Source organism: Puntigrus tetrazona, chromosome 13 (genome assembly GCF_018831695.1).
Source record: "Puntigrus tetrazona isolate hp1 chromosome 13, ASM1883169v1, whole genome shotgun sequence".
Lineage (NCBI taxonomy): Eukaryota > Metazoa > Chordata > Actinopteri > Cypriniformes > Cyprinidae > Puntigrus > Puntigrus tetrazona.
The window spans coordinates 5,040,548-5,054,811 of record NC_056711.1 but is presented as its reverse complement, the minus strand read 5'-3'; the positions used below and the strand labels follow the sequence as shown (position 1 = coordinate 5,054,811).

The 14,264-nt window shown below is 38.0% G+C and overlaps 1 protein-coding gene across 1 annotated transcript; it reads left to right on the top strand.

The window, feature by feature from the left end:
• Positions 1–769: 769 nt before the first annotated feature.
• slf2 (SMC5-SMC6 complex localization factor 2) lies at positions 770–14,248 on the top strand. The gene is given in 23 exon segments (XM_043255946.1): positions 770–849; positions 1,423–1,464; positions 1,658–1,700; positions 2,192–2,595; positions 3,435–3,668; positions 3,767–3,800; positions 3,923–4,890; positions 4,992–5,071; positions 6,585–6,695; positions 6,909–7,076; positions 7,346–7,448; positions 7,959–8,046; positions 8,130–8,271; positions 8,426–8,519; positions 8,897–9,073; positions 9,305–9,399; positions 9,492–9,579; positions 9,783–9,890; positions 10,014–10,091; positions 11,100–11,186; positions 11,289–11,357; positions 12,498–13,448; positions 13,451–14,248. Coding segments are annotated over 22 exon segments (4,275 nt in total). The 5' UTR covers positions 770–849; positions 1,423–1,449; the 3' UTR covers positions 13,589–14,248.
• Positions 14,249–14,264: the final 16 nt, after the last annotated feature.

Genomic DNA, 14,264 nt, shown 5'->3' with positions numbered 1-14,264 from the left:
CTTGTCCCCCACATTTACAAATGAAAGAGCTCTGATTATAAAGCTTTTTTAAAAAAATCATTATATTGGTGTGATTTTTGGGAGATGAGTGACAACTGACAATTTTATTAATAAATCTGATCCTGTCTCGGAAGTGTAGCTGCCGTTTTGTTATATAAATAGCATATTTCTAATAAAAAATGTATGGCTCATGAAATATTATTCAACAAAAAAACATATGCAAACATAAAAAAATAAATAAATAGGAAATGCCTAAAGGTTTCTAAAACTACTCCATTAAATAAACAAATATTTTCGCATAAATATTTTCGTTATACGAGGCTTTACAGGGTTAACAGAGAGGACTCGTTCATGTTTTGGTGTTTGTACTGCTAGCGTGCTCAACAAGTGTGTCACGTGACCTGATGTGAGCGACACTTACAATCTGTAAAGCGTATTAATAGACCTAATCACATATTTAATCATTTTTGTGTAATTCTTGTATTTTCTTTTTGTAATCGTGTATCATGTATCTTTTGTATCGAGTAAACATGCAAGATATTCCAAGCGTAACTATTGTTTAAATGTGTGTAAAACGGCAAATAAAGAAACGGCATTTTGGGTATATTGTAAGAATTTAAATCGGTCTACCAACATTTAGTGACTCGTATGTTTTATTTATTTTTTAAATTTTTAATTTTTTATCTCTACTGTACCGCGTCTATGATTTTGGCGCTCCTTCTAAACGCCCCCTAACGGCCGTTTCCGGGAACTACACCGCTCGCTCCTCCCACCTACAGATGGCGGCTTCCCACAAACACAACAGCACTTTCATCATGGAGCGTATCAAATAAATTTCTGCAATGGCTGGTACGCATCGCATTATCGTTTTCTTACAGCGTGTACATAGACACTTTCGCTCTTTTCGGAGCTGAACGGACGTGTGTGGTAAAGTCACCGGCACTCGCGCGGTTTGACAGCTAGTGCGTTTTTCATTCACTTGCGTGACGTTACTTGCCAAATGTACTGTGTATAACGTTACATAACGTTTAGGCGGAATTGATCAAGTTTGTGAAGTTAGAGATGTCGTTGGAGAGCTTGTTTTCGTTTGATTGGGTAGTCGGTAAAGCCTCGTGCTTTAAGAGCATCTTGTGATTGGCAGCGTCTTCCGATAGACGGTCGGCTTTCTGTGTCATTTATTGTTTACGGAAGGATTTGACACAAAACATCAATCACTTCGGCCGAAATAACCCATTTCAATGACTTGAACTGTTGCCAGTAACGTTACTTTCGTTTTTCAAGACTAGCATACTAGCGCCCGTTCCCGCCCATATACATTTCAGTGACAAAGTACACATACTGAAAGTGCTAAAAGCAGGTATTTCCTTTTCTTTTCCAAGACCAACGACTAAAGTTTTCTCCATTGTACTTTTTTTTTTACAGACACACGCCCACCTGAATGCAAACTGGATGCGTGTAGCGCAGGTCTGTTGAAAACCATTTATTTCTATAGAAATACTGTAAATGTGTTGTGCATTGTAAAGGCACAGACTTCGCAAAACATGATTTGGTTGTGTAAATGTGCTATTTTGCATGCGCACGTGTAAGTTCACTTGTTTTAACACTTTTACAGATCACTCGGAAGACTTTTTAAAGGCACCTATCTGTGTTTCCTCAGTATAAAATGTCAAGTTTTCTCAGGCAGCACATCACCTCTATGGGTGAGAATGTATATGGTATATTTTGTGCAAGGATGCTTGGTGTGTCGGGCTGCCGTAGATCTGCTTGTGGGCTTATTGTTGTGTGGCACGATGGTAATACTGGATACGTTGACTTGCGGATTTTGCCTCCTGTTTTCTAGACTTAAGGCTGGAATGCATTGCACCAAAAAGGCAATAGACTAGCCATCATACAAGAAATAAGTGAAAATCAGACCAAAATAAGAAATGTGCTTGGACTGGATCGAATCATAGTTTGAAGCAAATTCTGCAGACTGCCTCTGACTCCATCAAACTGCAGATTGGGACAAAAATCATGTAGTCATGTAGTATATTCCAGCCAATGTCAATGCTTTTTTTATACGTCAGTCTGATTTGTGCCAGCTGGTAATGGTTATAAGCACGCGTTAATATTGCTTGGTGCTTCGGCTGCCGTGATCATATAAAAAGGCTGAATGTCTGAATGTCTGACGGTGGGTTTGTTTTATTTTAAGTGCAAGAGTTCATTCCGCTTGGTGCCCCGCGACGTGACGGTGTATCTGCCGCACCACATCCTGTGACAGGCAGTCCTCGCATTGAACCTCCTGAGAAGACTCCAAAGCTCTTGAACTCTCAGCCTAAATGCATCCCGCCCGCCAAACACCCTGAACAGGAGCAGAGGGACGAGTCCACTTCAGCCGCACTCAAGACCTCAAACAAGAGACCAGTACAGGACAATATTCTCGATTGCAAAGTTGTTGTGAGAAAACTGCAACAGAATAATGGCAACATTAACTCCAGGAAGAATGGCTCCGTCCATCCCACGGTTAAAAAGGATAAACTGCAGAGGACACTTTCTTACAACAGAAACAAAGAACTTTCTTATGCTCTCAGTAAGGAGCTGAATGAGAACTTGAGGGTAAATACAACTATTCATTTTTTTCTTGATGCGTTTTAAATATATTATCTACAGACTTTTCCAATGTAGACAGGACTGAATTGGATTCTTGTATGTTGTATTCTGTGCAATAGCAAGATAAAAATGGAAAATAATTTAATGCAAGTATTGCCATAACTTTTATATTTAATTAATTCCCATCAATTTCCATGACTGAATAAATAATTGCTGTACATCCTGAGATTTTAAGTTAATATTTCAATAATTTAACGACACATTTGCATGTACACACTTTTATAATTTTGATTAATTGTCCTATGACATGCAGGTAAACAACCTAAAAATTCTATATCAGTAGTATTTTATTTTAATATTAGTTTTTATTTAGATGTTTTATTAATATTTAGAATTAATTTAATGATTAGCTTATCACCTCATGAACCCCCTGCAGTTCTCTTAGCATTGTAAACCCTGTATTCCCTCAATAACCATACTACACTATACATTGCCTTATCTGTTCACAGTTTTTTTTTCTCATGGTGAATAACTTTAGGGCTTTGGATGTCAATATTCTAGAATTATAAAATGGGGTTTTCCAGGATGTACAGTCATTGAATCTTTGATATTGACTATAATAAATCTTTTTTTATTAAGATCAAGTCCAAATAGTGAGGTTTTAAGTTCTTTTCTGTGAATTGTCAATTGGGGGTTTGCCATAAATTTCAATAATGCATCTGTCGCAATCTAAGGCCAAAAATGTGGGAATCCTGTCATTTAGATGTTCTTACACCATTGGTATAGCTTGTGGTTGGTGTTTGTTTATTGTACTCTAACTTCGTAATCCTCTTTTCTGTGTTCAGCTTGGAGGAGGATTGTTTCAGTCAGATGCTGCGACGGTCCAGAGACATTCACTTCCTTATACATCTAACTCCAGGCGTAAGTCTGAGAGTAGTACTTCCTGCTTACTTCAGCAGAAACCTAAAGCATTACTAAACACGGGGGAGCGGATCATCCACCATCCTGATCAGAAAAAAGATGCAATGGAGAATAGAGACCACAAAACCTCCCATTGTAGCTACGTGTCCATACAAAAGGTACAGATCAAGCTTATATATATATATATTTTTAGGTGTGATCTCCACCTTTTTTTTGAATATGGATATCAAACTTATTTCCATTGATTGTTTAACAGGATTTAAGCACCCCTCACCACAAGACTAATCCTGGTAAGAATTACTCTTTATTGTACTACTGATCTTGCCCAGCTTTTTAGTTCATAACTTTTAACAGAAAAAAAAGTTAAAAAGTTGTTTCTCTTCCTATATTAAATGCAACTTTTTGCCAACAGAGGGCAGGATGTTTCTACCTGTAAAGAGAAAAAGGGAGAGTAGCACAGACAATGAAAAGGAAATGAAACGCCCATGTGTTGATAACCAACTCACTTCCAGTTCTTCCATCATAAACTCGCCTAAATTTGTCAAACGGGCGTTCGTGAAGTGCAGCAATGAGTCCGTAATAACTATAAAGGAGAAACTGTCCCCTAAAATGCTTCCTGCTGCACCAAACAGTGACAACAAACCCGGCCTTCTGCCTTCCTTCTCCAGCCGGTTGTTTAAACCATGTAAGGACTCAAACTCTGCAAGCGACAAACCTAACTCTTGTCAAACCAGTAAATTACACAAAGGCGCAGAGCCGAAAGATGCTATGGTGGCACATGCCAACAAAAATCCCAAAACTCCTCCCAGCCAACCACATTTGCACAAGGTCTCTCCGAAGTCGAGCACAACGTTCGACAGCATCGACACAGCGCTCTTTACGCCAGACTGTTGCCTACCATCGCCCAAAGCTCATAATAAAAAAACGAACGCAGAGAGAGAAACTTGCACACGAACAAGTCCCTCTTCCAACCATAAGGAGAGCGTTAAAATTGTCTCGTCCCCCCATCATCCCAATCTAAGATCACCCAGCTTCACAGAGCAAGCCGGTTCTTGTAAGATGGAATCGGATGAAAGCACGCAGTTGAAAGTGGAGCAGTCACGCAGCCCCAAGGCTATCATGCCTGCCCCAGCTGTGTCGGTAAAAGTAGAAGGATCAAGAGAAAAGAAGTGCTGCCCCCAGTGGAAAGATCCCTTAGATATTGAGTTGGGAGACGACTCTGACGGTGAGCACTGCAATATCAGCCTGAGCAGCAGCAGCAGTCACGAAGATGAGCCGCTGCCGTCTCTGGAGAAGCTGATGAGTCGGAGAGACCATGTGCCTGTTACACCCGGAAAAGATGCTTTTTCAGAGCCCAACACGCCTGTTTCTAAAGCAGCAGTAAGTTTAAGATGTTCAAAAAAACATGTCATGACCTCATGCGTCATTAATCACTCTTGACAAACACTTTTGCTTCTTTTTTCTTTTTTAATCTGTATTAGCCCGAGGCAGTGAAAACCAAAGCCGTTAGTTATAGAAATACACTGGAGCAGATGCTGCAAGAGAAGGAGCAATATAAGAGGTTGGTCTGAAAACCTGATTTCTTTTTCTCCTTGAACCTGATTCTCAGCATGTCTTAATTTGAGCTTGGCAGAAAATGATTTGTTGTGGTTCTTTGGATATCAGTGATTGAGAGGTCAAAGTCTCAATGCAGACGACTTTTATTGGTGGTGATTACCAAGGCAGGCCTGGCTATTAAAAGTGTGATTCACCTAAAAATCAAGTCAAGTCAAGTCAAGTGGCTTTCATTGTCATTTCAACTACATACACTGTACGCTGTGCAGTACATAGTGAAATGAGACAACGTTTCTCCAGGACCTGGTGCTACATGAAGTCACACTTACAACACAATACAAAAGAACTCACATATTAAGTTAAGACAGTGTCTTAGCCACATAAAGTGCAAAGTGTGCAGACTAGTGCAACAGCAGGGGAGTAGAGTGCAAACCCAGTGTGCAGACTAGTGCAAACAGTGCAAAGACAAAATCAGTGCAAGGCAAAGACATAATTAGTGCAAGAACACAAAATACAAACAAGAATAAAATGAAAATGAAAGTTCTGTCATCATTTAGTCACGCTCATGTTGTTTCAAACCCCAAACACAGATAAAGTGTTTTCTTTAATGAAATCTTGAAAGATTTCTGTCCCTCCTTCGAATGTCTACACAAAAAATATTGATGCTCATAAAGGTAATTATCATGTGAATCAATCAGTTGAATTTAAGAGTCGAAATGGAGAACAGATTTAATACCATATTTAATTTCCTCTATGTACTGTGATCAGTGTGCTGATCAGTGTATATATATATATATATATATATATATATATATATATATATATATATATATATATATATATATATATGTATGTATGTATGTATGCATGTATGAGGACATGATCAGTCAGTGATGACAAAATGTTCATGTGAGCTTTTCCATTAAATATGTCTTTATATTGCTTACATTAAAATTACTGACTTTTGTAAGCATTAGCTGTTTAAACAACAGACATGAATGAAAACTTAAATTGTAACTTGCTGAGAAGAGGTCTGCCGGTAATTTTCTAAGGTGTCAAACTAATCATTTTTAACTGAAAGAAAATAAAATGGCAGAAAGTAGTCAGTAGTTTGCTCATACATAAAGTGAACTCTTTTGCCAGACATGCTTTTGGGCTCTAAGGCCCTCCTGTGTCTGATACAATACTTGAAGGCCAACATTCATAGCTCTGGTTGAGAATTGCTGACTTAGTAATGAAGCATAGTAATGTGCTGAAAACCAGCTGCAGCTGTTTACTTCAGAAACAGTGACATTTTAGTCCCAATCCACCCTTGGTGTGTTAATGCCAGGCGTCCTGGATGACAGTAAAACATTTTGGGTGTGTAAAATTGTCAGATTATTGTTTTTTCCGACTGTCACTTTTCACAGACCTGTAATTATGCCATGGCAGAATTTGTTGAGGCAGAGCCGCTGCATTTAGCCTGCAGTCTTACCCTGATAAGTGTCTAATAATTACTTGTTTTTCATTTGATTACTCAGGTCAAAAGAGTTGGAGAGACAGTTACTCGAGTCGTGTGAAGAGGATCTCCTGAGTCTAAATGAGAATGAGAACAGTGAAAGTAAAGAGGAAGACATCTCACTTGAGCAAAGGTAATTTGTTCATGCTGGCTTAATAGCTGACTTCAATCTCTTTTTTTTTTTTTTTTTTTTTTTTTTTTTTTAATCCAGTCGTTCAAAAAATGTAAACATTCGTTATAAAGTAGATTTATATATTTTTTAGATATATAATAATTTTTACAATTGTGACAGTCTTATGATATCTATCATTAATCTAAAGTGTTATTTACTTATTTTTTTCCTCAGGGAATTTTTGCAAAGGTTCTCTGTCGCCTCATGTGCCATCAGGGACGTCCACCCAGGAGAGGAAATATTCCAGCCTGCTAGGTTTGGTCGACTCTTCAACCATCTGACGCTGGACCTAAGGAAGATTACTGTCACTCCTCATAACAAATCACAACAAATCCTCTTCCAGTAAGACTGCCAACACAAGTCATTTTGAGTCATTTTCTCTAGATTCAGTTTTGGCTTACGATAAAAGGTGTTTAAATATTATGTCGTGTGGGGAAATTGACTAATTGAACTGAATATTAAAGTTTAGCATCACAGCAATACATTAAAAATAGATACATGGATGATTTTCTTCTCCTGTTATGTTCATTTGCAGTTTGGCTTGGTGTTTTTGTTGTTGGTATATTTTGTTACGCTGTGCAATATGAGCGTTTTGTTTTCGTCCTCTATAGGGCCCGTACTGAGCATGTGCTGTCTCTGATCAGTGCTGGCTTGTTGAGGAAAGCCTACTTTTTTTCCCCTTGTCAGCCGGAGGTTACACACTGGCTTTTCCAGGTAAAACCACTCTCTTTCCTCATATTTTCTGTCCTGCAAAACACTTAGTCAGCAACACGTGAATGTACTTTACAGTGGGCCAAAAAATATAGACAATTAATCTACACTTAAATATATGAATGCTATGTTTTGATATTATTTCTTTAATGCTGTGCTCTTTTTGGGACCACACTCATCAGTTTTTATGAGTTGAATTACATAATATATGTATTTTTAGTATTTCCTTAGTATAGTTATTTGGGTGTATTGACGTTTTAGTTGTGCTGTTACTGATAATTATTTGACTTGTTGCATTTCTTCCACACCATCTTATATTCTCTAATGGGAAACCTGTATATACCCTTGGGACATTTGCGTTTAAACCTGTCAAAACTTATTCACTACAGTTAGATTACTTTCCTGAGAGCTTATGCTTTTAGTACCCCACCATGCACACAACTTTGCAGATTCAACTCATATGGTCCAATAACCAAAATCTATTTACAGCTAATAAGTATAATGCTTTTTCAGATGATGTCAGTTTACCCAAACCCAATTATTTCCTCACACATCATGCAGTCCTTGCAAACCATTGCTCTGTCTGCTGCTCAACACATAGGTATGCTTGAAAGACCTCATAATGCCCAAATCTGCAATTCCCGTACAACTGATGAAGCAATAAACTTGACTGTTGTGTTATAGTTGAACACCAGAGCCAGAGTTTTAAAGTGTGGGTACCTTCGGTATGGGACATCACCCTGGTTTTCCTGAACATGGGGGCTTCGTTCATCAGTCTGTTCCCGTTGGAGGCTCTGCAACCCCCTTTTACCGAGGGAGACCTTTTGTGAGTTTTTTTTACAGTTTAGTCTGCATTATTATACTTCTGTACTAGATATCTTTTTTTTGTCATCCAGCATATTTGATATAAGCCATGATAATACCAACAGCTTCATAAAAATGCTAAGTTGGTATTTTAATGCTTATGTCTGTGTTGGCAGAGAGAGCTTTCAGCCTGAAGAAACCAGCCAAGGCCGAGTGATATCTGACATGAAAAACAATTTACCAATACATAATTTGGAGAGTGTTCTCAGTGTAAGTGTCATGTATTGTACAGGAGTGTAACGAGATGTGTGTTGCACAATTTGTGGTCATTTTTCAAATCGTCAAAGTGACTTTGGCGTGAGCAGAGCATGTGCGTGTCATTATTTAGTATTTGGAATGCACTTGTCAAAGAGAGCGATGTCATTTCCTCATTATCTTCAGCTGGGATGTTCCCATGACAACTAATGCAGCACAGTGCGCGTCAGCATATCTGTTAAGGGATGGTTGTGTGGGGATGGGGAATCGTTACACCCCTAGTATTGAGCAGTAGGGTACTGTTCATTTGTTTAGTGATAATCTAGCATTAAATGCAATAGTAAGTGTCAGTCTGATTTGTGTCTGTGTTTTGTTTTTCTTCATGTGTTCAGTACCTCTCCTTGTGTACTGCACTGTGTCCAAAAGCGTACACTGACGAGGAGCTGCTCTTGCTTCTGACGCTGGTGTGTAGAATCGGACTGGACAGTCATTTTCAGCTCCTGCCAACTGGACACTTAAGCATCCTGCTCCAGAATCTGCTTAAAAATATCACTCACTGGGATGTACAGGTCAGAAAGAGCGTCTTTACAATTCATATTGCCCTAAAGCGAACATTCTGTCATGATTTATTTACCCCCATGACATTCCTAGCAATTATTATTTTGGAGCTGAAAATTCAGTGTCATTATATAATAAGAAAGCGAGTGCATTCTTGTTTTGTTTACCACAGAAAATGTTTGTATTATTCGGTGGACTGCACATAAGTATTAACAAATATTCTCTTTTTTTTCTATGTATAGATATCTAAAGCTTGTCAGACCCTGACTGATTTGTCAGAAGATCATCACAACCTCAGGAGACTCGTTTATCTTCTTCCAGACAGCAGTCGTGGAAAGTAAGTGAAAACCCGTAAAGCAATATACATATTTATATTTGTTTATAGACAAAGTGCTTTCTGCAATTGTTCATTTGCCATTTCTTTAACAGGCAATTAAAACGACAGCTGAGTGTATCGATCATCTCAAAGCTTTTGAATCACACCTGCACTTATAAACCCTCAGGGACAGAGTTTAAGGTGAGAATAATCCACAGAATACTAGCAGCTTTTCAGTGTTTAGAAAGTTTAGCACTTTAGATGCTTTATGGTTTGTGATGAGTGCATTACGCAGGTATATCATGCACTGACTACACTGGGCTGGCCAGGTTTTTGTCAAACTACTTTCATTTTTTAAAAATATGCACAAAAATGAATCTTTGTTTCCATCACTATTTTTCCAGCTATCTGAACTGAAACCTTTCCTACCTCAAATGCGCCCCTCGTCCCTGCTGAAAGGCCTCAGGTCTGCAAGGAGAGCAGAAGATTGTGATGTCAGTCTAGACCAACAAGTAAGCAAAAAGGCGTCTGTGGGCTGAGAGCTATTGGATCATTACTTTTTTTTTATATCTAAGAGTGATACTGTAAAACCACTTAGAATTTACTAAGCGGATAAATGATCTTCTTTTATACAGGCATATTACCTCTGCTACAGCCTTTTGACTTTGACAAATGAAGCCTCCAATTTTGAGTTTTTACCCTCAGCTCAGAGAGTAAGTGTCCAACTTCTGTTTTTATTTTGATTGTGTAGTAAAAGAGGAAATCTTTACAATTTGATTACATTAAAGGGAGTTGCAATCCAATTCCAGTGCCGTCCTCAATGCATCTTAATTGTCATTATTATACAGTTTTTATGTTTGGTCCGACGTATGAATTAGAATGATTAATTATGGACTTAGAAATGAGTTTTTTGTGGATCGATCCAGATGAATCAAGATGCTTTGTGAATAGATTTTACAGTGTAGATATAAAGGAGCAGTGTTCATGAATCAGTGTCAGAAAGACCCTGTCAGTGGACACAGCCCCACTCTGTCTTCTGGTACCATGCTCACCCTCAGGGACCAATTATGAACATAACTAATTTTACTCTCCCAAGAGAAAGCAGTACTTGTGTGAATTGAAATGAGGGATGATTTTACCAACTATAGACGTGATGTTTCAGGGGTGTTGTTTTTTTCTTTTCTTTTTAAGCATTGTTGATTAAATCTTAAGATCAGTGTCATTCATTCTCAGATTTCTGACTAAATTCAATACTGTCAGTGTGTATATTCTCTAGAATGGGAATCATCACTATATATACATTTTATAGTAAAAATTGTTAAATAATATTAAATTGATTTTGTTTATAAATGGACTGCAGTGGTTAAATTATGGTCATTATGGCAAAATAACAAGACTTGTCAGGTCTTGAATCATCCCAAAGGGGATTATTTTATGGTTATTCTTTCATGACAGACAGACCATCCATCATCTCACAACTGCTTACCAAACAATGATCTATAATAAATCTTTGAATACATTTTTAATTCAAACTGTTCGCTGCTTTAAGTCGCACGTGCACAACAAAAGCTTCCCGAGACAGGTCTAATTTATTCACTCATAATTGTATGAATAAAGTAAGTCACATCTGACTGTTCCTTTACTCTTTGTCTTGTCAGTGTTGTTTTATATCACAATTGCATCACTTAATCAGACTAACTTGAGCCCTCTTTCACTGCCAGAACGATCTGCAGAGTCTTTCTTCTCAGCTGGAGAAACACATTAAGTGTGACATAAGGGAGAGTGAGAAAATGCTGTATAGGAGCAAGGTGAAGAGCAGCTTCATTCTGTTCTCTGAGAATTCCTCATTGTGTTCGTATCAAAAGAGATCCAGATTTTTATTGACGGCGTGATTGCGTTTTCTTCTGTAGGTGAAAGACTTGGTGGCAAGGATATACACCAAGTGGCAGGTGCTTCTAACACGAACAAGACCTCAAGAGGTAATGTAAAAGAATACAGTTAACTGAAGAATACAAGAATACTGTTATACTGATAAAAGCTGTTGTCACTTTTGACTGGCTGTGAAGGCCACAGTTTTTTGTGACATTAGGCAGCATGAGTCCGTGCCATAACCTCTGATTTAAAGGAAAGCATTATGATTCAAAATTCACATGTAGTCGGCATGAAGAACTTGTGATGTTTTTTTTTAAGAAAAAAGAATATTTTGTTTCATTGATGTGTTTTTCATAACAGTCATGCATTGCTAAAAAAAAAAAACCTATTGGTTTTCCCAAAACTGTTGTGTATACTTTTACGTAACACAATATATATATATATATATATATATATATATATATATATATATATATATATATATATATATATATATATATATATATATATATTTTTTTTTTTTTTTAATAACTTCCTGATCAGTCAAAAAAAAAAAAAAAACCTCTCAAAAGCACCATAAATGTATCATAAAAGTGGTAGTTTCACTGAATATCTTGACGTGTTTAATGAATCAGTTGATCGAACACCGCTCTTGAGAAATTTGTTCATTGCATCTTGTTGATGTTTTGTTAAATCTCTCACAGGCATAAGCAGGAGCTAATGTCAAGGTATTCAGTAAAAAAAAAAAAAAAAGCGTGTTGCAAAAGATGCAGTTGTAACAAGCGTCTTGTGCAAAATGCAGTGCTTTTTTCTTACTGTAAACAGCATGCAAAAACAGCCAAATGTCTCCTTTTGTGTTTCTTGAGAGGTTAATACTTTAGTCTCAGGACAAAATTAATTAATTGAAAATATTAACTAGTTTCCTATTAGCAAGCACATTGGCTGCTTGTACTTATAAAGCACATAATAATGCCATGTCTGCATAACTATATTTTAGAGCCCTTATACCTACCCCATATCTAAACACTAAAACTACCTTACCAGCTACTAATAAGCAGCAAATCAGGACTTCCTAGTGGACTTCAAATCAGGAAAATCATAGTGAATAGTAATAACTGGTCGCCAAACTAAAGTGTGACACTTGGAAGTCAGTCATATGGGTTTGAAACGTGCGAATGAATAATTGATGACAGAATTTTCATTATTGGGTGGACTCTGCTTCAGTAGGCCTTTTGTGTAATTCACAGGGAAAGCTGTATGATTACTGGAAGCCCCCACCAGAGGACGAGGTGTCCAGCTGCCCTCAAAACAAGTTGTGCATCAAATCACAAGACACCTCAGAGTGTGCAGAAGAAACCCTGACCACAGAGTGGAGCGGTGCAGAGTCAGACGAAGAAGCTGAGAGCAAAGAGGAAGAGTGTGAGGAGCCTCAGCCTCCGGAGAGTGAGGTGAAGAGCAAACAGGATGAGGAAGACCTCAGCCATGAAGAGGAGAAAAAAGATCAGCCAATGCAACAGATGAAGGAACTTGAGGACGATAAAAAGTTTGAGCCAATATCTGATGAGGAGGAGTTTGATACTCATGATGACTCGGAGGCGAAGACCGAACGGGATGCTGACGATTGTGTGGAAGACATCAGTGAGGAAGAGGAGGAAAAGGATGAGCCCAAGCAACAGATGATGGAACTTGAGGACGATAGAAAGTTTGAACCGATATCTGACGATGAACTTTCAGAAACTCATGAAGACTCAGAGCGCGAGGAACCTCCGCCTCTGGAGAGTAAGGAGGAGACCAGACGAGACGATGAAGATTGTCCGGATGACGTCAGTGAGGAAGAGGAGGAAAAGAATGAGCCAAAGCAACGGATGACGGAGCTGGAGGATGATAGAAAGTTTGAACCGATATCTGACGATGAATTTCCAGAAACTCATGAAGACTCAGAGCGCGAGGAACCTCCGCCTCTGGAGAGTAAGGAGGAGATCAGCCGAGCCGATGAAGATTGTCCGGATGACGTCAGTGATGAAGAAGAGGAAAAGAATGAGCCAAAGCAACGGATGACGGAGCTGGAGGATGATAGAAAGTTTGAACCGATCTCTGACGATGAGCTGTTTGACACTCACGAAGACTTGGAGTATGAGGATGATGATGATCTTCTGAACAGAGAGGAGGAGCTTCTGAAAGACGAAGAGCCTCATGAGTGAAAAAAGAGCGCATACCTGTAGAAATCACTGAGGCGTTGGAGAAACTTGAGGACTTGTTAGAGAAAAAGGAAATGATTGTTGATGAGGGTACGGAGGACTCTGAGAAAGAACATATATATATTCTCAGGTCATTTTGAGAGAATTTTACACCGCACCTTTGTTGCCATCCATTCATAAATACTATGTGTGGTTTTGTGCATTTGTTAATCGTTACAGGATCTTTCAGTAACGTCATGCATGTAGTATCTTGTTTATAATATATATTCTGTGTATGTGTTTTGCATTTACCAGTTGTCCTTATTTTGTTTTTACAAGATTCTCCGTTTTTAAGATGTAGGATCTCTTTATTGAATGTCTGGTCTTCGTTTCTCCGAAAATGAGACCATGAGAACATATTTTTATGTCCACACATTTTGTCATCTATTGTATCATCTATACGTTAATGTGCACACTGATCGGTTTCAGGATCTACTTTTTATGCTGCTGTCTTAACGAGTCTTTTTTTTTTTTTTTTTTTTTTTTTTTAATTGCCAAAAAGCTGGGGCGTCTTTATTCAGAAAATACTACTCTAACAGTAAACACCAGAAGTTTTTATGTGGCTTTCAAGGATGTTTAAGCATCTCGGCAGGTCGAATATAGTGTATTTTTATTATCCATTTGTTTACAATCCAGTCTTCCTCAAAAACAAAAATTTAAAAGTGGTGTTTGTCGTAAAAGTTTATTTAAAGGGTTTCTGTATTTCTTAAAAGAAAAGATGTGTGAGAGAAATTGCTTTGCTTATTTTTATGAAAATAAATACTTGTTCTAATAAAA